The 22,869-nt window shown below is 42.4% G+C and overlaps 1 protein-coding gene across 1 annotated transcript in view; it reads left to right on the forward strand.

Moving 5' to 3' along the window:
- NME8 (NME/NM23 family member 8) overlaps nucleotides 1-22,869 on the forward strand; it is a 47,213-nt gene that overhangs the window by 711 nt on the left and 23,633 nt on the right. The window contains exons 2-10 of the mRNA XM_014531101.1: nucleotides 353-392; nucleotides 471-528; nucleotides 724-830; nucleotides 5,774-5,845; nucleotides 10,470-10,586; nucleotides 13,562-13,628; nucleotides 14,371-14,444; nucleotides 16,583-16,675; nucleotides 18,184-18,374. Of these exons, the coding sequence (XP_014386587.1) occupies nucleotides 360-392; nucleotides 471-528; nucleotides 724-830; nucleotides 5,774-5,845; nucleotides 10,470-10,586; nucleotides 13,562-13,628; nucleotides 14,371-14,444; nucleotides 16,583-16,675; nucleotides 18,184-18,374 (812 nt within the window). The 5' untranslated portion in view covers nucleotides 353-359. The remainder of the gene's footprint in view (nucleotides 1-352; nucleotides 393-470; nucleotides 529-723; nucleotides 831-5,773; nucleotides 5,846-10,469; nucleotides 10,587-13,561; nucleotides 13,629-14,370; nucleotides 14,445-16,582; nucleotides 16,676-18,183; nucleotides 18,375-22,869) is intronic.

Below are 22,869 nucleotides of genomic sequence, written 5' to 3' on the forward strand. Positions count from 1 at the left end.
TGCTTATGCTTATATGCATGCATACAAGTCCTTTGGTTGATCTCTCCCTTACCTCCACCCTCCCCTACCTTCCCTCTGAGGTTTGAGCATCTGATGGATATTTTTAAGAAACTCTACCTCCTTACATTCTTACCTTGCTCAGGATTCTTGTGTTAGGAAGACGTTTGGCTGCTGTACCTCAGCATTAGCAGAGCGCCCAGCAAGAAGAGGCCTTTGGGACACAGGAGTCTCTGGGGGTGGAGGGTGGAAAAATGTCTACTGTGCATTAAGATGTTGCTTGAACGCATAAACAGGACATGATTTAAATTTCTCTGAAGTGTTTTCTATTTTTCTCCCCTTTTTCGTGTGATAGTGGATAAATGGCAGGCAAAAAGCGAGAAATCCAGTTACAGGTAGGCATGACCTAGCAGCAATTCTTTACTTGGTGCACTGGCACTTGAAGGCCGTTTATAGCGCCTTCCGTTTTGCAGACTGTCATCAATAGTCAAAGCCTCTGGGATGAGATGTTGCAGAACAAAGGCCTAACAGGTACTGGGGCTCCCCCATTGACCAGTAACCTGGAGTTTGGCCCAGGACACCCCAGGGCACCCCAGCACAGAGCACGGCTCTCTACTCCACACAAAGCCCTGCTATGTCTTTGCCCTTGGCCTGCACCAGCCCTGGGATAAGCTGCTATTTCAGAAGCTTTGACTCTGCCCTTTCATAAATATCATCATCTTCTAGTGATCGATGTTTACCAAGCCTGGTGTGGACCCTGCAAAGCAATGCAAACGTTATTCAGGAAACTGAAAAATGAGCTGAACGAAGATGAAATTCTGCATTTTGTTGTAGTAAGGATTTAATTTCCATAAAACTATTGTTTTCTTGTTACTTTAGGTGTTAAAGTGTTCTCTTTAAGGATTGTCTTGATTTAAACAACCTGTCAAGTCTTCCAAATGGACAGTGATTACTGGGTAGTTTTACTATATGTTTAGTTCTACCTGATCTGAGAACAAACGAGATTTTTACCCCATGCCTATAACGCTGTGGTTCTTGACCATGGTTGTGAACGTTAGAAAAGTATAGAAATGGTTATCTGTTTATTGATATTTCTTTTCACCTGACCTTATGCACTGTGTCTCTTAGAATAAGGGCTGCAAATACTATTTACTGAATAGCTTTGAGAAGGACTCTGGGCATTAACCAGGTAGCAATTTTCTAATGATAGTGATTTTCCTCATTTATTTGCCACCCAAGGGATTAAAATATTATAGCCAAACTCATTGGAACTCATTGTATTTTTCAATGTATCCACATTAAATTATTAACTACTGAGAGCTTTGTTATCTAATATGGTGGCCACTAGGCACAAGTGTCTTTTGAGCACTGAACTATGCTAGTGTGACTTAGGAACTGAATTTTTTTTATTAATGTATTTAAATTAGAAAACTATACTCAATTCAATTATTGTAAAATTTTTAGAGTTGCTTTCGAAAACTTGGGTATGTGAATCTACTTTTTTTTTTTACTGTAAATTTTATGAAATCAAATTAGAGACCATTATTTATGATTAAAATTTAGCCCATAAATTGAGAAGTACCCTAAGTGTAAAATACACAGTAGATTTTGAAGACTTAGTATGAAGAAAAGTATGTGAAATGTCTCAATAATGTTTACATTGATCACATGTTAAAATGATCATATTTTGGATATATTATCGTATAAGAAAGTTGTATCGCCAAAACTGGTTTGGCTCAGTGGATAGAGCATCGGCCTGCGGACTAAGGGGTCCCGGGTTCGATTCCGGTCAAGGGCATGTACCTGGGTTGCGGGCACATCCCCAGTGGGAGATGTGCAGGAGGCGGCTGATCGATGTTTCTCTCTCATCGATGTTTCTGACTCTCTATCTCTCTCCCTTCCTCTCTGTAAAAAATCAATAAAATATATTTAAAAAAAAAAAAGAAAGTTGTATCGTTAAATATAATATTAGTTTCACCTGTTTCTTTTTAGTTTTTCAATGTAGCTACTAGAAAATTTAAACGTATAACTGTGGCTCACATTCTGATTCTATTAGGCAGAAACATGTCCAAACCACCTAGACCTAAGATGCAGAAGCAGATAACTAATTACATATCTTTACTCCCTACCCCTAAAAGGCATAATCCCTGAAGCCAACATGAAACCTCAACACGTTGCATGTTTCAGGCCTTCCTTGACCCCTCCCAACCCAGACCTTGGAATGAGATTGCTTGCTGACCTCAACCTGTGTTTGACTGTCCTTTCTATAAATAAGCAGGCTCAAGCTTGGGAACTCAATTCTTCTTCTTATTTCTTTTTATCTTCAAGACAGTAAGTGGCAAAGAACCAATAAGAAAAAGAAAAAAAAAAGTAAAATAAAATGAGAGAGTAGTTGGCTATAGACAATCCTTAAATCTTTTTGTCTAGAAAAGTTTTTAAAAAATATATATTTTAGAGAGAGAAAGAGAAACATTGATGTGAGAGAGAAACAGTGATTGGTTGCCTCCCACACACACCCCAACCAGGGATGGAACCCGCAACCTGGGTATGTGTCCTGACTGGGAATGGAGCTCACAGTCCTTCGGTGCATGGGATGATGCTCCAATCAACTGAGCCGCACTGGCCAGGGCGGGCCCTGGTAGTGCTTTAAAAGGCAGCTTTCCATAACAACCTGCTTTACTCTGAAGAGCCAGAACTACCCGAATAGGGCTGGAATGTGATTCTAAAGTTGGTCCTTGGCAGGGAGGAAAACCTAATTTCAGAGGACAGAGAATGGGGCCTAAAGGGAATTAGCACATGCAATAGAAAGTGGGTTGGTATAAGAAGTTAAAAGACAGTATCAGAAGGATCTAACAGCTGGCCAATGGATCACAGACCATCAAGCATCATCAGAAAATTCTATTAATCCTGGCTTGTTAGGCTCCTAACTCAGCACACACGGCTCAGAGCTGCGTGAGGATACAGGCCTGGGGTTTATGACTGTCCTCCCAGCAGTACCCAGACCAGACGGAACTCCTCAGCCTACTCCACAGGCCATGACTTTGTCTATCCCACTGGGAAGTGCTAGTAATCTTTCCAAAATATGCCTAACTACCATACTTGCATCTGTTAAATTTAACAAAAAAATGTGCGCGTTGTCCTTGAATGGTTTCTGTTCTGTTATGTTTGAGCGCATTCAACAATAGTATATTCACATAGATTGATGCTGTTTTTATATGACTTGCTCCTAAAGGGTAAAGAAAATGAATTCCTAGTTTCCAAACCTCCATTGTAAACAATGGACAGTCGCCCTCTGCTGGATATTTTACTTTCTGCAGCTAGCCAAGGAAGGGGACCTTTCTGAACTTGTAAATTTAAATCCAAAATTAAGACCTATGACATTGATTACCTTTTATATCACCCTAAGCTTAATGGTCATATACTTTTTTCCCCCTGTTATGTTCCCTTTTAAAAGACTTGGAGACTTGTACTAACATTGTACCAATACATATAAAATTCAGTAAAACTTATTTATTGTTCTTTTATAATGTTACTAGGGGCCTGGTGCACGAAATTCGTGCACTGGTGGGGGGGCTCCCTCAGCTCAGCCTGCCCCCTCTCACATACTGGGAGCCCTCAGGAGATGTCCTACTGACGGCTTAGGCCCGCTCCCTGCTCCCCTTGGGGAGCAGGCTTAAGCTGCAGCCTGGCCTCCCTTTGTGGGAGGCCACCGGGCTGATCAGGGGAAGGCACCAGCCCCATCACCCCGCTGCTGCAGCCACTGCCAGTCACCGCAGCTACCAAGGTGTTTTCATCGACACGGACTCCAGTCCCTTCACCATGAAGAAATGACAACTTTCTTTTCTTTTTCTTTTTCTTTTTTTTAAAATATATTTTATTGATTTTTTACAGAGAGGAAGGGAGAGGGATAGAGAGTTAGAAACATTGATGAGAGAGAAGCATCGATCAGCTGCCTCCTGCACACCCCCTACTGGGGATATGCCCACAACCAAGGTACATGCCCTTGACTGGAATCGAACCTGGGACCCTTGAGTCCGCAGGCCGACGCTCTATCCACTGAGCCAAACTGGTTAGGGCGAAATGACAACTTTCTTTAGGCATTTTCAAGATGTGTCTTTCATAGGATATGACATTTCTTTCTTTATTATTATTTTTTTTATCCTCACCTAAGGATATGTTTCCATTGTTTTTTAGAGAATGTGGAAGAGAAAGGGAAAGACAGAGAGAAACATCAAAGTGAGAGGAACACTTTGATTGGTTGCCTCCTGCATGAGCCCTGACCTGGGCCCCAGCCAGGGAGGAACCTGCAACCTAGGTACATGCCCTTGGTCAGAATTGAACCCAGACCCTGCCATCGGCAGGCCGAGGCTCTATCCACTGAGCCAAACCGGCTAGGGCAGGATATGACATTTCTTAGCCGTAAAGCAGCGGACCTTCGTTTTTTTCTCCAGGAGTGTGGTGGAAAAACCCTAGGTCACCTTATTGGATTCTTATTACCCAAGTTACTAAGAATATTACCAGTGGCATACAGGGAGCTTAGCCAATGAGTGGTCAGAAAAGGTGTTTCCTCTGTAGTTTACACCGATCCCTGGCTCGGCCCCTGCCCAGGCCTAAAGCCTCGGGGCCTGGGCAGGGAACTCCCAGTTCCCTCTCATCGACCCCTGCTCAGGCCTAAGGCCTCTGGCCAGGGCTTTAGGCCTGGGCAGGGGACCCCCAGCTCCCTCCGATTGCCAGCTCCACCCCTGCTCCCTCCAATCACCAGCTCTGCCCCTGCTCCCTCCCATTGCTGGCTCCGTCCCTGCCCAGGCCTAACACCTCTGGCCGAGGAGTTAGGCCTGGGCAGGGGACCCCTCGGCTCTGATCGCAGGCTCAGGCCCTGCCCAGGAGCCCCCTGGCTCAGGCCCTTCCTAGGCTGCTCAAGGCCCACATGGGGCCTACCTCGGAGTGACCTGGGTGCCCGATGATGTTCGTGGGACCCAGGCCACTGGGCGCCTATGTATGGAAATTAACCACCATCTTTGTTGGGTTAATTTGCATACTCCCCTGATTGGCTGGGGAGTGTAGCGGAGGGATGGTCAATTTACATGTTTGTCTATTATTAGGTAAGATTAAATGCTTTACATGTTAGTGCTTTATTATGATACTAGGGGCCTGGTGCATAAAATTCATGCACTCGGGGAGGGGCTCTCTCAACCCCACCTGCTCCCTCTCACAGTCCAGGACATTCTTAGCACTACCATGGAGGCGGGAGAAGTTTGCCAGTCATGAGCCCAGCTGTGGCTGAGCGGCACTCCCCCTGTGGGAGCACACTGACCACCAGAGGGAAGCTCCTGCTTTGAGCGTCTGCCCCTGGTGGTCAGTGCATGTCATAGCGACCGGTCTTTCCACTGTTTGGTCAATTTGCATATTAACCTTTTATTATATAGGATAAACATTGTAATGATGATATCTGATTACTTTAAAATAAAATATTTGACTTCTGGTCTTTAATATGATAGATTACTTTCAGCCTCTTTCATTCTTTTTTTGGGTGGTGCTGGAATACCATAAAGGTGAACAGCCAGAAGTCAGGTTGAGGCCAAATGATGCAGGGACTGACATGCCAGTGTTTGCAATTTGATACTTAAAACAACTACTGCATACTAAGAGAATGTTGAGTAAATATAAAAGTAAAATTTATGTGTATCTGTGTTTGTTTGTTTTGTATATGGTGTAGCTAATGACTTGTTATAGTTTCCTATATTATCATGTGAAATATTAATATATTTTTTTGCAGGCTGAAGCTGACAGCGTTGCGGCTTTGCAGCCATTTAGAGATAACTGTGAACCTATTTTTCTTTTTAGTGTTGTAAGTATAATATTTATTTTCTCGAATGTATTATCAGATTCCAATTTATAGTTAAAGAGCAAGTAGCATTATAAAATTACCACAGAACTCTTTTCTGATGAAAGTCATTATAGATTTTTTACTTCATCTTTGCTTATCTATTAATATATTTTCTATAACCTGACTTCTAGGAGCTAAAAATGGATTGAGAGATTAGACTACCACACACTGAGCTGGTCAGGGCAAAGAAACACAAGATGTATTTACTTTTCTTAAAGAAATAATCAGACAGCCCAGCCAGCGTGGCCCAGTGGTTGAGTGTTGACCTATGAACCAGGAGGTCACGGTTCAATTAGGATGAGGGCACATGCCCGGGTTGTGATTCCCAATGGGAAGCGTGCAGGAGGCAGCCAATCAATGATTCTCTCTCATCATTGATGTTTTATCTCTCCCTCTTCCTTCCTCTCTGAAATCAGTAAAAAAAATATTTTTAAAAAAGAAATAATCGGACATTTGTATGATGAATTATTATTTACAGGAGTGAAAAATTGGAAATTTCTTAGATACCTAGTAGGAGAGATTTGGTTATAAATATTCATATATACCAATCCAAGGAAATAGCTGTGTGATCACTATTTTGTAATATATATTACTTCTATCTCTGTATTTACCAATGAAGACAGCAAGTGCATTCATCAGACTGTCTATGTATGGGGAAAGGATGTATAATTTTATTTTTCTTCTTTATACTTTTGTATATTTTCCAAATATTCTGTGATGAACACACAACTTTAATAATCAGAAGACCATAGTAAGTGCTATTTTCTTAGAGGAGGGTACGCAGTTAAGTGCTAACTCGTGTGACAAGAGTGTGGCTGCTACGGAGCTAGAGAACCAGGGTGATAAGGAAAGGCCTTGCACAGAGGGCAAGGACCTCCTCTGCTGCTGGGTACTTCAATTCTCACCTTTTACATTAAAAATAATGACCTGAAAACACTTCTTGGATATAACATTTCCCTTCTGTTAAATAATACTCTTGCAATGACTTCAAGGAACTGAATTACTGGACTCAATGAGTTGCATTGCAGATCTGGATATGGAGGATTTGATGAGTGAGATCAGGGGTCAGCCAGCTTCTTTCTTCTGGGAAGGGCTGGATATGAAGTATTTTCAGCTTTGCCAAAACACTGGCTCTGCGTTGGGTCATAGTTTGCTAACCCCTGGCCCGGAAGCTGTTTAGGGAATCAGAATGAGTAACTGCTTGAAGCAGGAAGGGGCTTAAGCAAATGGGACCATGAGGAGACTCTAGCAGCAGCAGCAGCAGTTAGGAGCATGGGACTGAGGAAGAAAGACTGGAGCTCTGGGATGACCAACCCCCTGCCAAGTTAGCCAGGCCTGGTCAGTAGACCTTAAATGGACCATCCAGTCAAGGTTCTTCTACCTGCAACCACATCCTTCTAATGCTCAGAATTTTTTTTCTGACCCATTTCTCTAGTCCTCCCCCATCTTTCAAACCCTTCTCCCGTGTGGCATCTGGAATTGATGTAAGCAGTCGTCTGGCTTCTAAGAACTTCACCCTGGGCTCTGAGCTTTTGTTCCACTTCCTTGACTTTCCTTCAGTCAGGTTCCTTACTTAGGGCACTTTTTCTGCTGCCCAGAACTGTTTTCTCAGATTGTTCTTGAGGCCAGGAGTAGAATTGATGTTGCTTTATTTTTCACTACAATAAACATCTTTCCCTTATTTGTTGGAGGCACACTCAATTTGGTTCATCCTCCCCACCTTATTCCTGTCACTTACTGGTCTTCGGATCAGTTGTGTGGATGACTGACGACTTGAGCTTGTGGCTTAAAGTCTTCATTTCACACCCATGTCCTGCCATCATGCTGGGACTTCAGTATCTACACTGACAATCTACCCAATATCCTGGACTCTCAATTTGTTTTTTTAATCTTGACCCAAGGATATGTTTTTATTGATATTTAAAGAGAGAGGAAGGGGGGGAGAGGAGAGAGAGAGAGAGAGAGAGAGAGAGAGAGAGACATTGATCTGTTGCCTTCCATATGCTCTCTGACCGAGGATTGAACCTGCAATCTAGGTATGTGCCCTGACCAAGAATCGAAACTGCACCTTTTGAGGTACATATTGGTCAACACTCCAACCAACTGCTCCCCCCTGGCCAGGACTGGACTCTCAATTCTTGACCACCTAACTTTCAATGAACTTTTCTTGCAGTGCACTTCATTCAATCACGCCTGCGTTTATGCCTCCGACTTTGTTATCACTTATGCTTCATATTTGTAAGCATTACGAGTCTCAATCTGTAACCACAAAACTATCATCAAGCCCATTGTTAGTTTATTCAAATATTCCCACAATGGCCCATCGCATTGGCCTGCATTCTTAGCTGACAACATATTCTCTTCAGCAAGTTTCATCAGGAAGGGCTGTTTCAAGAAAGCTCACCGAATTGTTGGAAAGTTCCTTTTAATGGGAAATGGTAATTAGAATGTCGGGTTTCGTTTAAGCCTTTCTCAGCTAGATCCTTCTCATTGGCCTTTGACTATGAGTAAGTCTTTCCAATTAAAATAGAATACTTCTTTTTGATACCATGTCCTTCCCCAGCTCCCACTCATCTCTCTCCTTTAGTTCACAGCTACATTTCTCAGAAGAGTTTTTATGTCTATTTTTACTCCATTTCTTCTCATCCCATTAACGTCACACCCATTCAATCTAACTTCTGTCTGATTATGCCACCAAATTTACTGTTGCTAATGTATCCAATTGCCAGCCTATTGCTACATATAATGACTACTTTTAGGTCTTCATCATACTGTACCTCTCAACTGTATTGAAGACAGTGACCAACCAGTCTTCCTTTGGAAACATTTGCTTCTTTTGGTGTTTTTTTTGTGTGGCTTGGTTCTTTTTCTTTTTCAGATGCTCCGTTGAGAAGAGGGTAGGATGTACACATGAGCATAGGTGATGACAAGTTCTGCTCCCACTGGACTCGTTTTAAAATAATGGGCCTAATGTGAACCAAATTTTCTGAATCCTGAATGTTGCTTATTGAACCTGACTGAACAGTCTAGTCCAGCCGTGGGCAAACTACGACCGTACCCTTTTATGTAATGATGTTTACTTTGAATTTATATTAGTTCACACAAACACTCCATCCATGCTTTTGTTCCGGCCCTCCGGTCCAGTTTAAGAACCCATTGTGGCCCTCGAGTCAAAAAGTTTGCCCACCCCTGGTCTAACTGGTGCCTTGACATTTCCTCTTGGTTGTCTCAAGGGCATCTCACAATGAACTGATCCAATCCTCCCTCTCTCCAGAAAACATGGTCTTCTAGTGTTGCCTCTTGGGTAAATAACATCTTAATTGATCCAGTTTCTCAAGCCAGAACAGAAAGTTGTCTTAGCGACTTCTCTTTTACGTCATACCCAATCCACACCAGACCTTGGACCTATCAATTTTACCACCCAAGTTTTCCTCACACTATCTGTTTTTTTTTTTTCCCCATCATCACCGCCAGAGATTGAGCAGCCATCTCTTTCATCATCACTTCTAGAGTAGCTTTGAATTTGTGTATCTTCTCCTGCTCTAGCTGTTAAATATTGACTTTATCATGCCATATACTTTACTCAGAAAATCTCCACACACAGTCTCAGTTGTCACCTCTGATATATCAATAATTCAAGTTTACATCTTTAGCTCAACCCTATGCTTGAGCTCCAGACTTGAGTGTCTAACTCAGCCGTGGGCAAACTACGGCCCGTTTGAAATGAATAAAACTAAAAAAAAAAGACCGTACCCTTTTATGTAATGATGTTTACTTTGAATTTATATTAGTTCACACAAACACTCCATCCATGCTTTTGTTCCGGCCCTCCAGTCCAGTCCAGTTTAAGAACCCATTGTGGCCCTCGAGTCAAAAAGTTTGCCCACCCCTGGTCTAACTGGTGCCTTGACATTTCCTCTTGGTTGTCTCAAGGGCATCTCACAATGAACTGATCCAATCCTCCCTCTCTCCAGAAAACATGGTCTTCTAGTGTTGCCTCTTGGGTAAATAACATCTTAATTGATCCAGTTTCTCAAGCCAGAACAGAAAGTTGTCTTAGCGACTTCTCTTTTACGTCATACCCAATCCACACCAGACCTTGGACCTATCAATTTTACCACCAAGTTTTCCTCACACTATCTGTTTTTTTTTTTTTCCCCATCATCACCGCCAGAGATTGAGCAGCCATCTCTTTCATCATCACTTCTAGAGTAGCTTTGAATTTGTGTATCTTCTCCTGCTCCCCCTCGAATCCTTTCTCGACATGTAGGTGAAATGATCTTAACAAACAATAGTTTTAATCATGGCCACTGCCTCTGTTTAAATATTCTGAAGGCTTCCCAGTGCTGTTAGGCTAAAACCAAGAGGAACTGAATCAGTGACCTATTGGTGCATGGGTTGAAACTCAACCACTGTGCCAAACTGGCCAGGCACTGAGACCTTATTTTTAAATGGCTAATGCAATTGCTAAGAAAGGGATGATGGAAGTATGAGTCAGGGTGGGGTTACTTAGTTGAGTTGAAGTGTTAATTATTGACTTAACTTGAAAATGGATGTTTCCTTCATGTTTTGTTTTCCTTTATAGAATGGCAAAATTGTTTCAAAGATTGAGGGTGCAAACGCACCACTTGTTAATAAAACAATTATTAACTTGGTGAATGATGAGAAGAAAATTGCAGCAGGTGAAATTGTTCGCCCTCAGGTAATACTTTGTACTCCTGGCTATTTTATTTTATAAAATAGCTATGACATCTTTTTTGTTGTTTTCCTAAAGTACTTTCCCTAATTTTATAACTATCTAGGTATCTAAATGTTGCAAAGTTTCTGGGAAGTATCTTGGCAGTATGAATCAAAGGCCCTAAAAAAAAAACACAGGTATCCTTTGAGCAATTATACTCCCAATAAATTTTCCTAAGAGAATGAGACAAATATAGAAAAGAATGCTTATTGCAGTATTGTCTGTTATTAAACACTGGGGGCCCAGTGCACAAATTCGTGCACCTTGAAAGGAGCTGTGGGCACAGGGGTGGGTCTCAGCCCATTCTCCAGGCCCCCACCCAGACCCTCCCGCCGCAGGCCCCGGTACCCTGTTTGCTGGCAGCCCCGCTTCTGCCGCCGCTGCTCCCACGCACTGATGGCACTGGCCCCACTCGGCCCTGCTGATGGCGTGGAGCGATAGGGGCTGGTGCCAGCAACGGGTGCGAGTGTGGCTGGCGCCATCAGTGGGTGTGAGTGGTGGCTGCTGCCCCGATTTCCCCTCAGGAGCAGGGGGAGGTGGAGAAGTCCTCAGGTGCTATCGGGGCTGGCAGCTGCCGCTTGCACCTGTTGATTGCGCCAAGCGATTGGGACTGGCACTGGGGGCCAGCAGCAGGTGTGAGCATCAGCTCCGACGCCGGCTGCGGGTGCGAGTGTTGGGTAGGACCGCGGCGCATGGGAGCAAAGAATTTTCAGTAACTACCAGAGGCTTGCCCCGATGACAGTGACAAGTGCCCTGCCTTGGTCTGGTGCCCCTGCTCACCTCCTCCACCATCCCGCTGCAGCTGACACCCGCCATGTTCCACGCGTGCCCTCTGGTGGTCAGTGCACATTATAAGAACTGGTTGTTCGGTTGTTCGGTTGTTTTGTTGTTTGGTTGTTCTGCTGTTTGGTCTATTTGCATATCAGGGTTTTATATATATAGATTTGGAATTAGTCAACGGAGAAGATGGCGGTGGAGTAGGATGATCTTGCTTGCATCTTCTGCTGGAACCAAACTAGAAGTAAAATGCAATTAGGGAACGTTCATTCTGAATTGCCAACTGAAGACTAGTTAAAGAAGAGATTTTTTTTAAACAAGGAAAAACAGAAACTACCTCAGGACTGGTAGGAAGAGCAGGGGGCATGAGAAAGGATGGCCCGGCTCCCAGGGGCAGCAGGCCAAGGGTGCGGAGGGATATCCGGGCTGGGGTGGGTCTGTTTCCCCCTTGAGAGGAGTGAGGCCTGGACCCCCATTTGAGCTTCCCATCCCAGAGTACCAGCGCTGGGAATAGCCACCCATATAGCATCCAGGGTTGAAAGGCTTGGGGCTTCTAAGAGATGGATCCTACCGGGGACAAATCTGCTTATTTTTTAAAGGGTCAGAGCACAGGATTTTTGTTCACAGCCACTCACCCTGGACTTCAGCAGAGGGAGGGCAGTGCAACTGGAGAGGAGAGTCTGGGGTGGGAGGCACTGGGGAAAGACATGGGAGAGAAGTTTCCAGGATCCCAGTGCTTGGTCCTCCCCATTGATACCACAGCATCCATTCCCCCCCCCCCCCCCCCCCGCTCCCATCAGCAGCAGCCTAGGGAAGCTCCTCCCACTTCTGGAATCCCCACTCGCCACACCCTGCATCTCAACCCCCACTGAGGAGGCAGTAGCGGGTCTATGGGTTGTCAGACTCAGGGGGCATTGGTGACTGGCTTCAGGGTGGAACCATTTCCCTCCCTTTCCCAGGAACCTGAGTGGCACTTCCAGCTCCTAGCAGACTCCAATGGCCTGCCTTCGAGGGGCTCCACCCTCCTGAGGTCAGGGAAATATTCCAGGACATGGGTGGCGGCAGGTCCCAAGGGACCTGCTCCTGGGCCCCATGCTGCTAACATGTGGGTCTTGGAGCACAGCTTGGCCCCTCCCATGTGCAGCCCAACTCAGCAGAGGCAGATACAAACTGTGGATCATTAGAAGCTTTGATCAGGTTGCCGAGAGCCGATTATAGACAGCTTCTGACATTGGCTAGCACCCAAGTACCCACTGGGAGGCCTGTGAATGGCACACAAAATAGCCAGCCTCATACATCATCAGCACAAGACCCAAAGGGAGATCTCAGCAGGCACTAAACACCCCAAGACCTCAGTTTGTTCTTTATCATTCTTTTCAGTTCGGGGCTCTCGCAGTCTGAGACACCTCGCTGCAGCGGAGGGGGGAGAGGCTCCCGCCACTGCCACTGTGCTTGCCAGCCATGAGCCTGGCTTCTGTGGGAGCGCACTGACCACCAGGAGGGCAGCTCTTGCATTGAGTGTCTGCCCCCTGGTGGTCAGTGTGCATCATAGCAACTGGTCGTTCTGGTTGTTCCACTGTAAAAATCGCGTAGGCTTTTATTATATAGATATATACAGAATCACAGAAGCACTTTCAGGACTTCTTAAGTAATGAAGACCCCACCACTGCCCCCACCCATTCTAGTATTTTACTCTATAGTAAGCAATGAACTATTGTTTTGAGCAAGACTTTTTTTTAAGTTAAGGTGTTATCTTTCTGTTTCTAATTTACTAATAGTAATAGTCAGGAATGGATCTTGAAACTTATCAAATACTCTTTTGATCTTTTAATATGATAATTATGTATTTATTATTTTCTTGTTAATCTATGCTTCTTTCTTATTTTGTTCCTTGTACTCTTCTTAAGTTTTAAAGTTTTTTTTTAACCATTTCCATACAGCATATTTGCATTATTTATGATAGTTCCCCTACCCTACCTATTTGACATATTCTTTATCCTGTTTTAGTGTAATGTTTGGGGAAAGCAGTGTTAGATAAATGCAGGCACATTTCCACTTTACCTTTTATCCCTTGGATTATAAATGTTTATCAGAAATAAAATTTCTAAAAACTCACTACCACATTAAAATGTAATTGTTTTACTTGCATTTTTCTTCCATAGTATCATGAAATTGGACTTGTAGGCTCAAATGCAGAAGTTGCCAGGTCAGCATCCAAAGATATTACTGGTAAGAAAATTTAAAGTAATGGCAAGGGATTTGTAGTAGATGGATGCTCATTACAGCATCACCTAAAGTAGCAAAGAGCTGGTAATAGCATCAGTATGAATTGATAAGGAACTGGTAGGATAAATTATGATTTGTGCAATACTAGATCCAGTTATTGAAAGGAAACCTCTTTTTCCCAGCAGGTGTGGCTCAGTGGTTGAGCATCGACCTATGAATCAGGAGGTCATGGTTCCATTTCCAGTCAGGGCATGTGGTTAAGGCACATGCCCGGGGTTTCCGGCTCCATCCTGTGTGGGGCAAGGCAGCCAATCAGTGATTCTCTGTCATCATTGATGTTTCTGTTTCTCTCTCCCTCTCCCTTCCTCTCTGAAATCAATATGAAAAAAATATTTTTTTAAAGAAATTTCCTTTGCTTCCCTTCCCCTTGTCTTTGCTCTCTATGTCTGGAGCCTTTCAGGACCAGTGCCTACCTAGTCTGTTTTTTGTGTTTATTTACAACTACTACTATTATTATTATTTGTACCACAAACTCTTGTGAATGTTTCTCTTGTATGCAAATGTAGGATGTGCACTTTGATTCCAAATAGAACCTCTTTGGTAGTTGAGATGCCACAATACGAACAAAGCTGTCAATGGACAAAAATTCATTGGACATCAGTAGTTTACATTTTTAATTACTAAAACCTTCATTATCTAGAGTTAGTGCCAAGACAATGAAATTTTTCTATTTATTTTTTCCCAGACCGAATATACAGTATTGCTATTATCAAACCCGAGGCTAGGAATACTGGAAAAACTACGGAAATTAAAGAAAATGTAAGTAATATTTCACAATAATAGTTTCAATTAACTGAAAAATAACAACCCCTTAATTGTCAATTTAGAGATAAGCATATCATTTAGAGTAAAATAGAACATAATGAACTTCCGGTGCCTCTAATGGCTTTGAATGTTTTGTCTTTAAAAGGCCAGAACCACTCAGGCATCCTTATTTAAATAACTCCGTCATATTAGATTGCAGCAAATGTTTTTCATGTTGAGTGAAAACTTGTTATAAGCTCACATTAGCTTGCTTTATTCCCTATGTGTTGTCATAAATGTATGGTCCTTTTTAGATACACGATAGCTTAAGGATGTATTTAATATTTTGCTTTAGAGAAAAAAAAATTTAGAGGAAAATTGCATTCTAATCCAAAGGTCAACAGACATTTTCTCTAAAGGGTCATTTGGTAACTATTTTCAAGTTTGTGGGTACATGGTCTGTCACAACTATGCGATCATATGGAGAAAACACCAGCAGACACTATGTACACAAACGGGTGTGACTATGTTCCAATAAACTTTATTTAAAAAAATAGGTAGTGGGCTAGATTTCGACTGCAAGCTATAGTTTGCTGACCCCTGAATAAAGACTTTGTGTTGAAACAACAAAATTATATTGAAATTTGAAAGAATATTGCATGTGCGGTAGAGGAGATCACATAGAGTGCTATGTCAGAAGGGGTTGGGTATCTCTTGATGAACTTCCCATTGTGTATTCTTTCTTTAGCTATAGTAGCATTATCACTGATTAATGATCCACGGGTCATGGTACATATATTCTCTCTCCCAATTATGAGTTGATTTAATTGATACTTCTCTCTAAGTATAAACCCCAGCCCCCTCTTTTCCAGATTCTGGTGTGTATGTGGGAAGGGGGACACAGACTGTACCTCAGTGCCCCATATATTGCTTATATTTTATAAAGTTTTCAAAAATAATATCCTTACCAATGGTTTACAGTTGCTTATTCTAGTATGTTTTAATAGCTACAATAGTGAAGATTTTCAAATTATATAGTTGTTTTAGTTAAGGCAATGCTATTAATCATCATTTCATCTGAAATGTTTTGTTTTGACATACTAAACAACATTTCAGAAATGTAAATTATCAATAGCTACTACATACCTCACTTCTCTGGAATGCAGTAAAAAGCTACATAACCCACAGGGCAGAAAAAGTTTAAAAAATGTTTTAATAAAAAGAAAATGGACACACTGCATTTTTCAACTATAACAAAGGAGAAGTTATCAAGTTTAAAAGTTGCTTGAATTTTCTTTTGTCAGACACTTAGAACTTAACAGACATGATTTGAGTATTTAGAAATTTTTCAAATTGGAACGTCAGGAGAGGAGTCACTAAGATGTAAATATAGCTCTGCAATATCAATCCAGCCCATGGAACCAGGTCAGAGCTCGCTTTAATAATAGAAGCAGAAAGAATTGGTGCTGGGTACACCCAATCAAATTGAGGTCAAATTATTGATATAATTTCATGTAATTACTAACTTGCTTTGAATCCAGGTTACACTTCGGACTGTGTATTATTTATTATATTTCGCTGTTTAGTTCCTCATTGGACTTGTTATATTAGCCTAAAAACTTCTCTTTGTTACATTTTATTATACTTGAGTGTGACAGGCAAACTGAATTTGTCATTAAATTAAATTTTCTTTAAGACAAGTAACACGTGGCTAAATCTTAAATTCTGCCCTTCCCCATAATTTGCTTATTTTTGTTGTTAGAAAATTAAAATATAAGAGATCATGAGCTATAACCGTAACAAAGTAAAGCCTTAAAAAAGTTAGTGATTTCAAAAATGGATGGTTAGGAAATTTATGTCTTTACGAGTGATTCTATTAGTTTATTTCACATTTTGAGGCAATTCACATAAATAATATAAATATTATGGTGTCTCTGGATTAAGTGTTGAAAACTTAAATACTAAGGGCTTGACAAGGGCCTTCTGTGATATTTATTTTTGAGCCTCTTCAAATCTAGTGCCCTATTGATTGTGCTGAGGTCTTTACATGAAATACATTAAAATTGGGGTGGTATATGAAGCCTAGGACACAAAGGTCCTTGACTTGTTTTGCACGTGGTCCTACAACCTCTGACCTTGCTCTCTCATTGAAGATTGTCAACGCAGGATTTGTCATAGAAGCAGAAGATAATAGAGTGCTCACTGAAAACCAAGTGAGGGAATTCTATAGTCAAATAGCAGAGCAGGTAAGAAAGTTTAACAAAAACCCCACTGTGTTTTCTACATTCTTATCCGTTTTAGATCCTCATTATAGAAAAGCAAATGCATAAGTGTGACCAACCAAATAAGCTCCTGCTCTCCCTGTTTGTGTCCATACCATGGTAATACCAAAGATGGTGACTCTGGAGAAATCTCCATCAGTCGACCAGAAGTGGGTGATCTAATTGTGTTCTTTTGGAATGAAGACCTCATTATATTATGTCCTCTAACACTCCCTGCATGAGCCTGGAAGTAAATATCCAGGAATTTCCTATAGATTTTTGTCCCAGGTGGAAGGCTACTTGTCATACACTTTACAGGAAAGCTTTAATTCTTTCTGTACCCAAAAGCCTTTCTCTCAAGCTATTTTTTAATTCTCTCTTGCTTGGCGGTATATGATACAAGCAGTGCTATGTACTGGAAAGTGCACTGGCTTGGGGGTGAGGAGACATAGCTTCTACAAATTGACTGTCCAATATGGTAGCCATTAGATACATTAAATAAGTTAAGTACAAATTAAATAAAAATTCAGTCTTAGTTGCACTAGCCACATATGTTGGAGAGCACAGAACATGTTTGTCGTCACGGAGAAAGTTCTACTGCATAGCACTTCGTAAACTAGCTGCACCACTCAAAGCATCTCTGTTAGCCCCAGAAAGGATTAGACTGGCAACATCAGCATTTACCTGGGAGCGTTTGAGAAAATCCAATTCCTGAGCCCCACCCTAAATCTACTGAATCATAAACTCTGGGATTGGGCTCCAGAAACCTGCATTCACATAGCAAGCCCTTCAGATGATTTGGAAAATTCCTAGAGTTTGAGAATAGCTATTAGACTATCTTTTTTTAATTTTATTTTTTATTGATTTTTTACAGAGAGGAAAGGAGAGGGATAGAGAGCCAGAAACACCGATGAGAGAGAAACATCAATCAGCCGCCTCCCCCCCCCCCCCCCCCCCCCCGCACTGGGAATGTGCCCGCAACCAAGGCACATGCCCCCAACCGAATTGAACGTGGGACCCCTGAGTCCGCAGGCCGATGCTCCATCCACTGAGCCAAACCGGCCAGGGCAGCTATTAGACCAGCGGTTCTCAACCCATGGGTCGCGACCCCTTTGGCTGTCGAATGACCCTTTCACAGGGGTCGCCCACGACTATCCTGCATGTCAGATATTTACATTACGATTCATAACAGTAGCAACATTACAGTTATGAAGTAGCAACAAAAATAATTTTATGGTTGGGTCACAACATGAGGAACTGTATCTAAAGGGCAGAAGGTTGAGAACCACTGTATTATACTGTCTTTAAGATCAATCCCTGCTGACTGTGAGCTTTAATCCTTGAAAGATGTGTCTGTTAACAGGGGCTTTATAAGGATACCATTCCCTTGCCCAGTGATCATGAAGGGGAAGATGCTACTTGACTTAGGTGGTAGCTGCCATGTTAGCCTATCCATTTCAGGAACCTGACCCGTTTATCATTTTATTTTGTAGCCTGACTTTGAAGAGTTTGTCTCATTAATGACACATAGCCTAAGCTGTGTTCTAGTTGTATCTCGAAGCAGTGAACAACTACCTCTCTTGGAAGAGGAAATTGTATCTAAATCTGAGACCGAACCTCAAGAACCACCTGAGGGTCAACCTGAGATGGACCCATCTTCACTGGTGAAGAAAAAGTGGGACAGGTAGCTCAAGACCAAGAATTTATGATTTGCAATGTCTTAGTAGGTAATGAAAAGTGATGTCCGAATATCTCAAAATCTAAAGACAAGCATAATAGTATTCATGTGAAAGCTACAAGCATTTCTCTCAGTCAATCTAAAGTACTGTCTATTCAGCAAAACGGGGATTGCCCTGAAAGTTTATATCAAGGGGATTGGCAAGGGGAAAAGTTTTCCCTTGTCTTTCTACAGCTGGGCACAGCAGTCTGGCCTCATTGGCTGGGTCTCCAGGGGGAGACTTGGACCATGTATAATCCCTCCCAACCCTGTCTCCTCTCCCATTTCCCCACCTACTTCCACCTTCCTTATGTCCTAAAGACATCAAACGTAGTCTGCCTGTTTGCTTAAGGCAATTAGTGGTTATACATTGCTGAGAATGAAGTAATTTTTATTTTTGTTAATGGGTTTTTAAATATTTGAAATCAAATGTTAACTTATAGATTATTGGATTTTATGAACTACTATTTGTGTCTTTTATTCCTCTGAAGACTCAGAAAGTCCAGAATTTAATGCAAAGGTTGTCTGAGTTTGCTTGAAGGAAAGGTAGATGAACAGGAACAAACTGAGATTAGCTAAGTCTTGAGGCTTCATGATGTGTGTCTCCCCATGCTGGATAGACCACCTCCATTGCGTTTTCTGGCTTGGAATCTCCATAATTTTCCTTGTTGTGTTATTAATGAATTGTATTGGCTTTTCTTAAGTACCAACATCTGCTGATTCCTAGCAATGTCATAGTTTTATAGGTAGCGTGGAGACACTACTATCATTCATTCCAAGTTTTAAGTGGGATAGAGGCACTCATTAAGGTAAATCAACTGCTGACAAAGGGCTTTAGAAACAGTGCCACTTACTTTCAGAGTTTTAAGGGAAAATGATAATCAATTGTCAAAAGATGGTGGCAGGTTAGGTGGAATCTACACTCACCTCCTCCCAGGACTAACCTGGAATTACAACTAAAGAATAGAAAAATGCCCTAGCTGGTTTGGCTCAGTGGATAGAGCGTCGGCCTGTGGACTGAAAGGTCCCAGGTTCGATTCCGGTTGAGGGCACATGCCCGGGTTGCAGGTTGCAAGCTTGATCCCAAGTGGGGGGCCTGCAGGAGGCAGCCGATCAATGATTCTCTCTCATCATTGATGTTTCTATCTCCCTTCCCTTCCTCTCTGAAATCAATAAAAATATATTTTAAAAAAAGAATAGAAAAATGATCCTGAATAACCAACTGAGGACCAGATGGAGAGAAGCTTTATAACCAAGGACATACAGAGCAGGCCACATTCTTACTTGTAGGAAGTATGGAGGCATGAGAGGGCTGGTGGGGCTCCCACAGGTGGCAGCTGAAGTTCTGGAGGGATATCTCAGCTGTAGGGAGTTCCACCTGAGAAGTCTAGGATCTAAACCCCAAACTGGACTCCTGAGCCCAGAGCATCAGAATCAGGAAAAGTGCCTACATAACATCTGACTGTGAAAAACAGGGGGTTTCTGTCTGCCAGGGAGAGATAGCTAGAAATACAGGCACCCTTCTTAAGGGCCAACACACAAAATTTCATTTGCAGCCACTCACCCTGGGCTCTAGTGGAGCAAGGACAGAACGGACTAGAGCTGTATGAAGACAGTCTAAGATTGGTGGCTCTGAGAGGAGAGCTGAGAGGTCAGCCGCCAGGATCCCTGTGCTGAGTTATTCCCCCCATACTGCAGAAACCATCTTCCTTAAGCTGAGCATTTCCCACGATGCAGTGTAAGCTTAGGGGGGAGCAATAGCCCCACCCATTGGAATCCTTTTGGCCCTACCATGTGGAGCTTAAGCCCTGCTGAGGAATATAGCCAGAAGTTCTTTAAGTGACTGACCCTAAGAGATAGCCTGCTGGCAGGGGCATATCTCTGGATGCTTTGAGACTTTTGCTGACCTGCCCCTGGGCCTGGTGCTAGTAAAAGCAGGTCTTGGTGTGCAGCTTGGTCCTTTCCACATGCACCCAGGCTCAGCAGAGGGAGCCACATGCTATGGATCACTGATAGCTTCAAACAGGTTGCCCAGGTCCAGGCACAGATATTGTCTGACATTGGCCTGTACCAGAGACCCTCAAAAGAGGCCCAGAACCAATAAACCCAGAGGCCTGCTCCAGACAATAACAAATCAGGATCCAATAAGCTTCACAAGCAGCATATCCATAGGGAGATCTCAGCAGCCACCAATCACTGCTGAGGTGAATACCACCTCATGTGATCAGCACCTGCATAGCAGTTTGCATGCTCTGTTGAAGGTTGAGCCTCAACTGTCAGCCAGCCTGAGGGTCGATCCCACACATGAACATGCCAATAGCAAACAAGCCTCAATGACAATAGGAGGGCCACATGACATGCACAAAGGACACTTTTAGAGCACCCAGCTCAGTTGATCAGGGAGACTGTGCTACTGGGTTCCACAGGTCATCTACTACTTAAGGCCACCTTACCAATCCTGGGAGTCATAGCAGATCTACCTAATACATAGAAACAAACACAAAGAGGCAGCCAAAACGGGAAGACAAAGGATCAGGCCCAAAGGAGGGAACAAGAGAATTCTCCACAAGAAGAGCTAAATGCAATAGAGGGAAGCAATTTATCAGGTATAGAGTTCAGAGTACAGTGGGGCCTTGACTTACGAGTTTAATTCGTTCCGTCATGAATGAGACATGTGATGCTGGGCTAATGTTGTGGCGTTCACTGTGACGTTCGCTGCGCCAACTAGCGGTGGGGTATCTGAAGCTGGCTCGTAACCCGAATTTTAGCTCGCAACTCAAAGAAAAAAATCGGCCGAGAGACAGCTCGTATCTCAAAAAACTCGTTAGTTGGGACACTCGTAAGTCAAGACCCCACTGTAATGATTATAAGGAAACGAACTTCTAGGGACAGAAAAATCTTTATTTATTTATTTTTAAATTTCTTTATTGATTAAGTTATCACATATGTGTCCTTATCCCCACATTACCCCCCTTTTCCCCCACTTATGCCCTTCCCCCCCTGTTGTCTGTGTCCATTGGTTAGGCTTATATGCGTGCATATAAGTCCTTTGGTTGATCTCTCTCCCTCACCCCCACCCTCCCCTACCTTCTCTCTGAGGTTTGATGGTCTGATCGATGCTTCTGGGACAGAAAAATCTTTAAATAAAATATGACTCCTCCTCCTCCTCCTCCTACTATTATTGCTGCTGCTACTACTGTGACTACTGTGACTACTGCTACTAGTACTTGACTTTCAAGTGCTACGTACATATAAAAAAAATTTTTCATTTTTGAAAAGTGGAATTTATTGGAGTGACATTGGTTCACAACACCATAAAGGTTTTAAATGTACAACTCAATAAAACATCTGCATACTGCATCGTGCACCTATTGCCCAAAGCCAAGTTTCTTCTATCCCGTTTATCCCGCTTTCCCACCTCCACCTATCCTCACTCCCCTTTTTCTCTGGCTATCACACTGTTGTCTGTGTCTATGTTTTTTGCTTAATCTCTTCACTTTCATTCAGCTCTCAAATCGCCTCCCTCCTGACAGCTGTCGACAATTTTAAAAATTTATGTATGTATGTATGTATATATGTATGTATTTATAATTGACTTCAGAGAGGGTAAGGGAGAGGGAAAGAGAGTTAGAAACATCAATGATGAGAGAGAATCATTGATTGGCTGACTCCTGCATGCCCCACATTGGGGATTGAACCAACAACCCTGGACATGTGCCCTTGACTGGAATTGAACCATGATTTCCTGGTTCATAGGTAGACACTCAACCACTGAACCACGCTGGCCAGGTAACAATTTTTAAAAAAATTAATATATTTTTGCCGAAACCGGTTTGGCTCAGTGGATAGAGCGTCGGCCTGCGGACTGAAGGGTCCCAGGTTCGATTCCGGTCAAGGGCATGTACCTAAAGAAAAAAGTTTATAAACATTTCTTTGGACTTTTTACCCTCTCATGAAGACAACATATATAGTTTCATTTAATTGATCTTTGGATTGGATCAATAAAAAGTTGAATTAAATACATTATTTATTTATTTATTTACTTATGTATTTATTTTTGCTTCTACTTATTTCATTAATTAATTATATTTATTTTTAATTCTTTATTGTTGAAAGTATTGTCTCCTTTCCCCCCATTGTTGTCTCCCAGCTTACCCCCACCCCCATTGTCTGTGTCCATTGGTTATGCTTATAAGCATACAAGTTCTTTGGTTGATTTCTTCCTCGCCCAACCCTCTCCTGCCTTCCCGCTGAGATTTGACTGTCTGTTTGATGATTCTCTGTCTCTGGATCTATTTTTGTTCATCAGTTTATGTTGTTCATTATATTCCACAAATGAGTGAGATAATGTGATACTTACCTTTCTCTGACTGGCTTATATTTTTGATGTGTAGAGAGATGCAACTTATCTTTATGTGAAATTAAAATTTTTTAAAATTCTTTATTAGTTAAGGTATTACAA

The sequence above is a fragment of the Myotis brandtii genome, unplaced genomic scaffold, assembly GCF_000412655.1.
Source record: "Myotis brandtii unplaced genomic scaffold, ASM41265v1 scaffold1186, whole genome shotgun sequence".
Taxonomy (NCBI): Eukaryota; Metazoa; Chordata; class Mammalia; order Chiroptera; family Vespertilionidae; genus Myotis; species Myotis brandtii.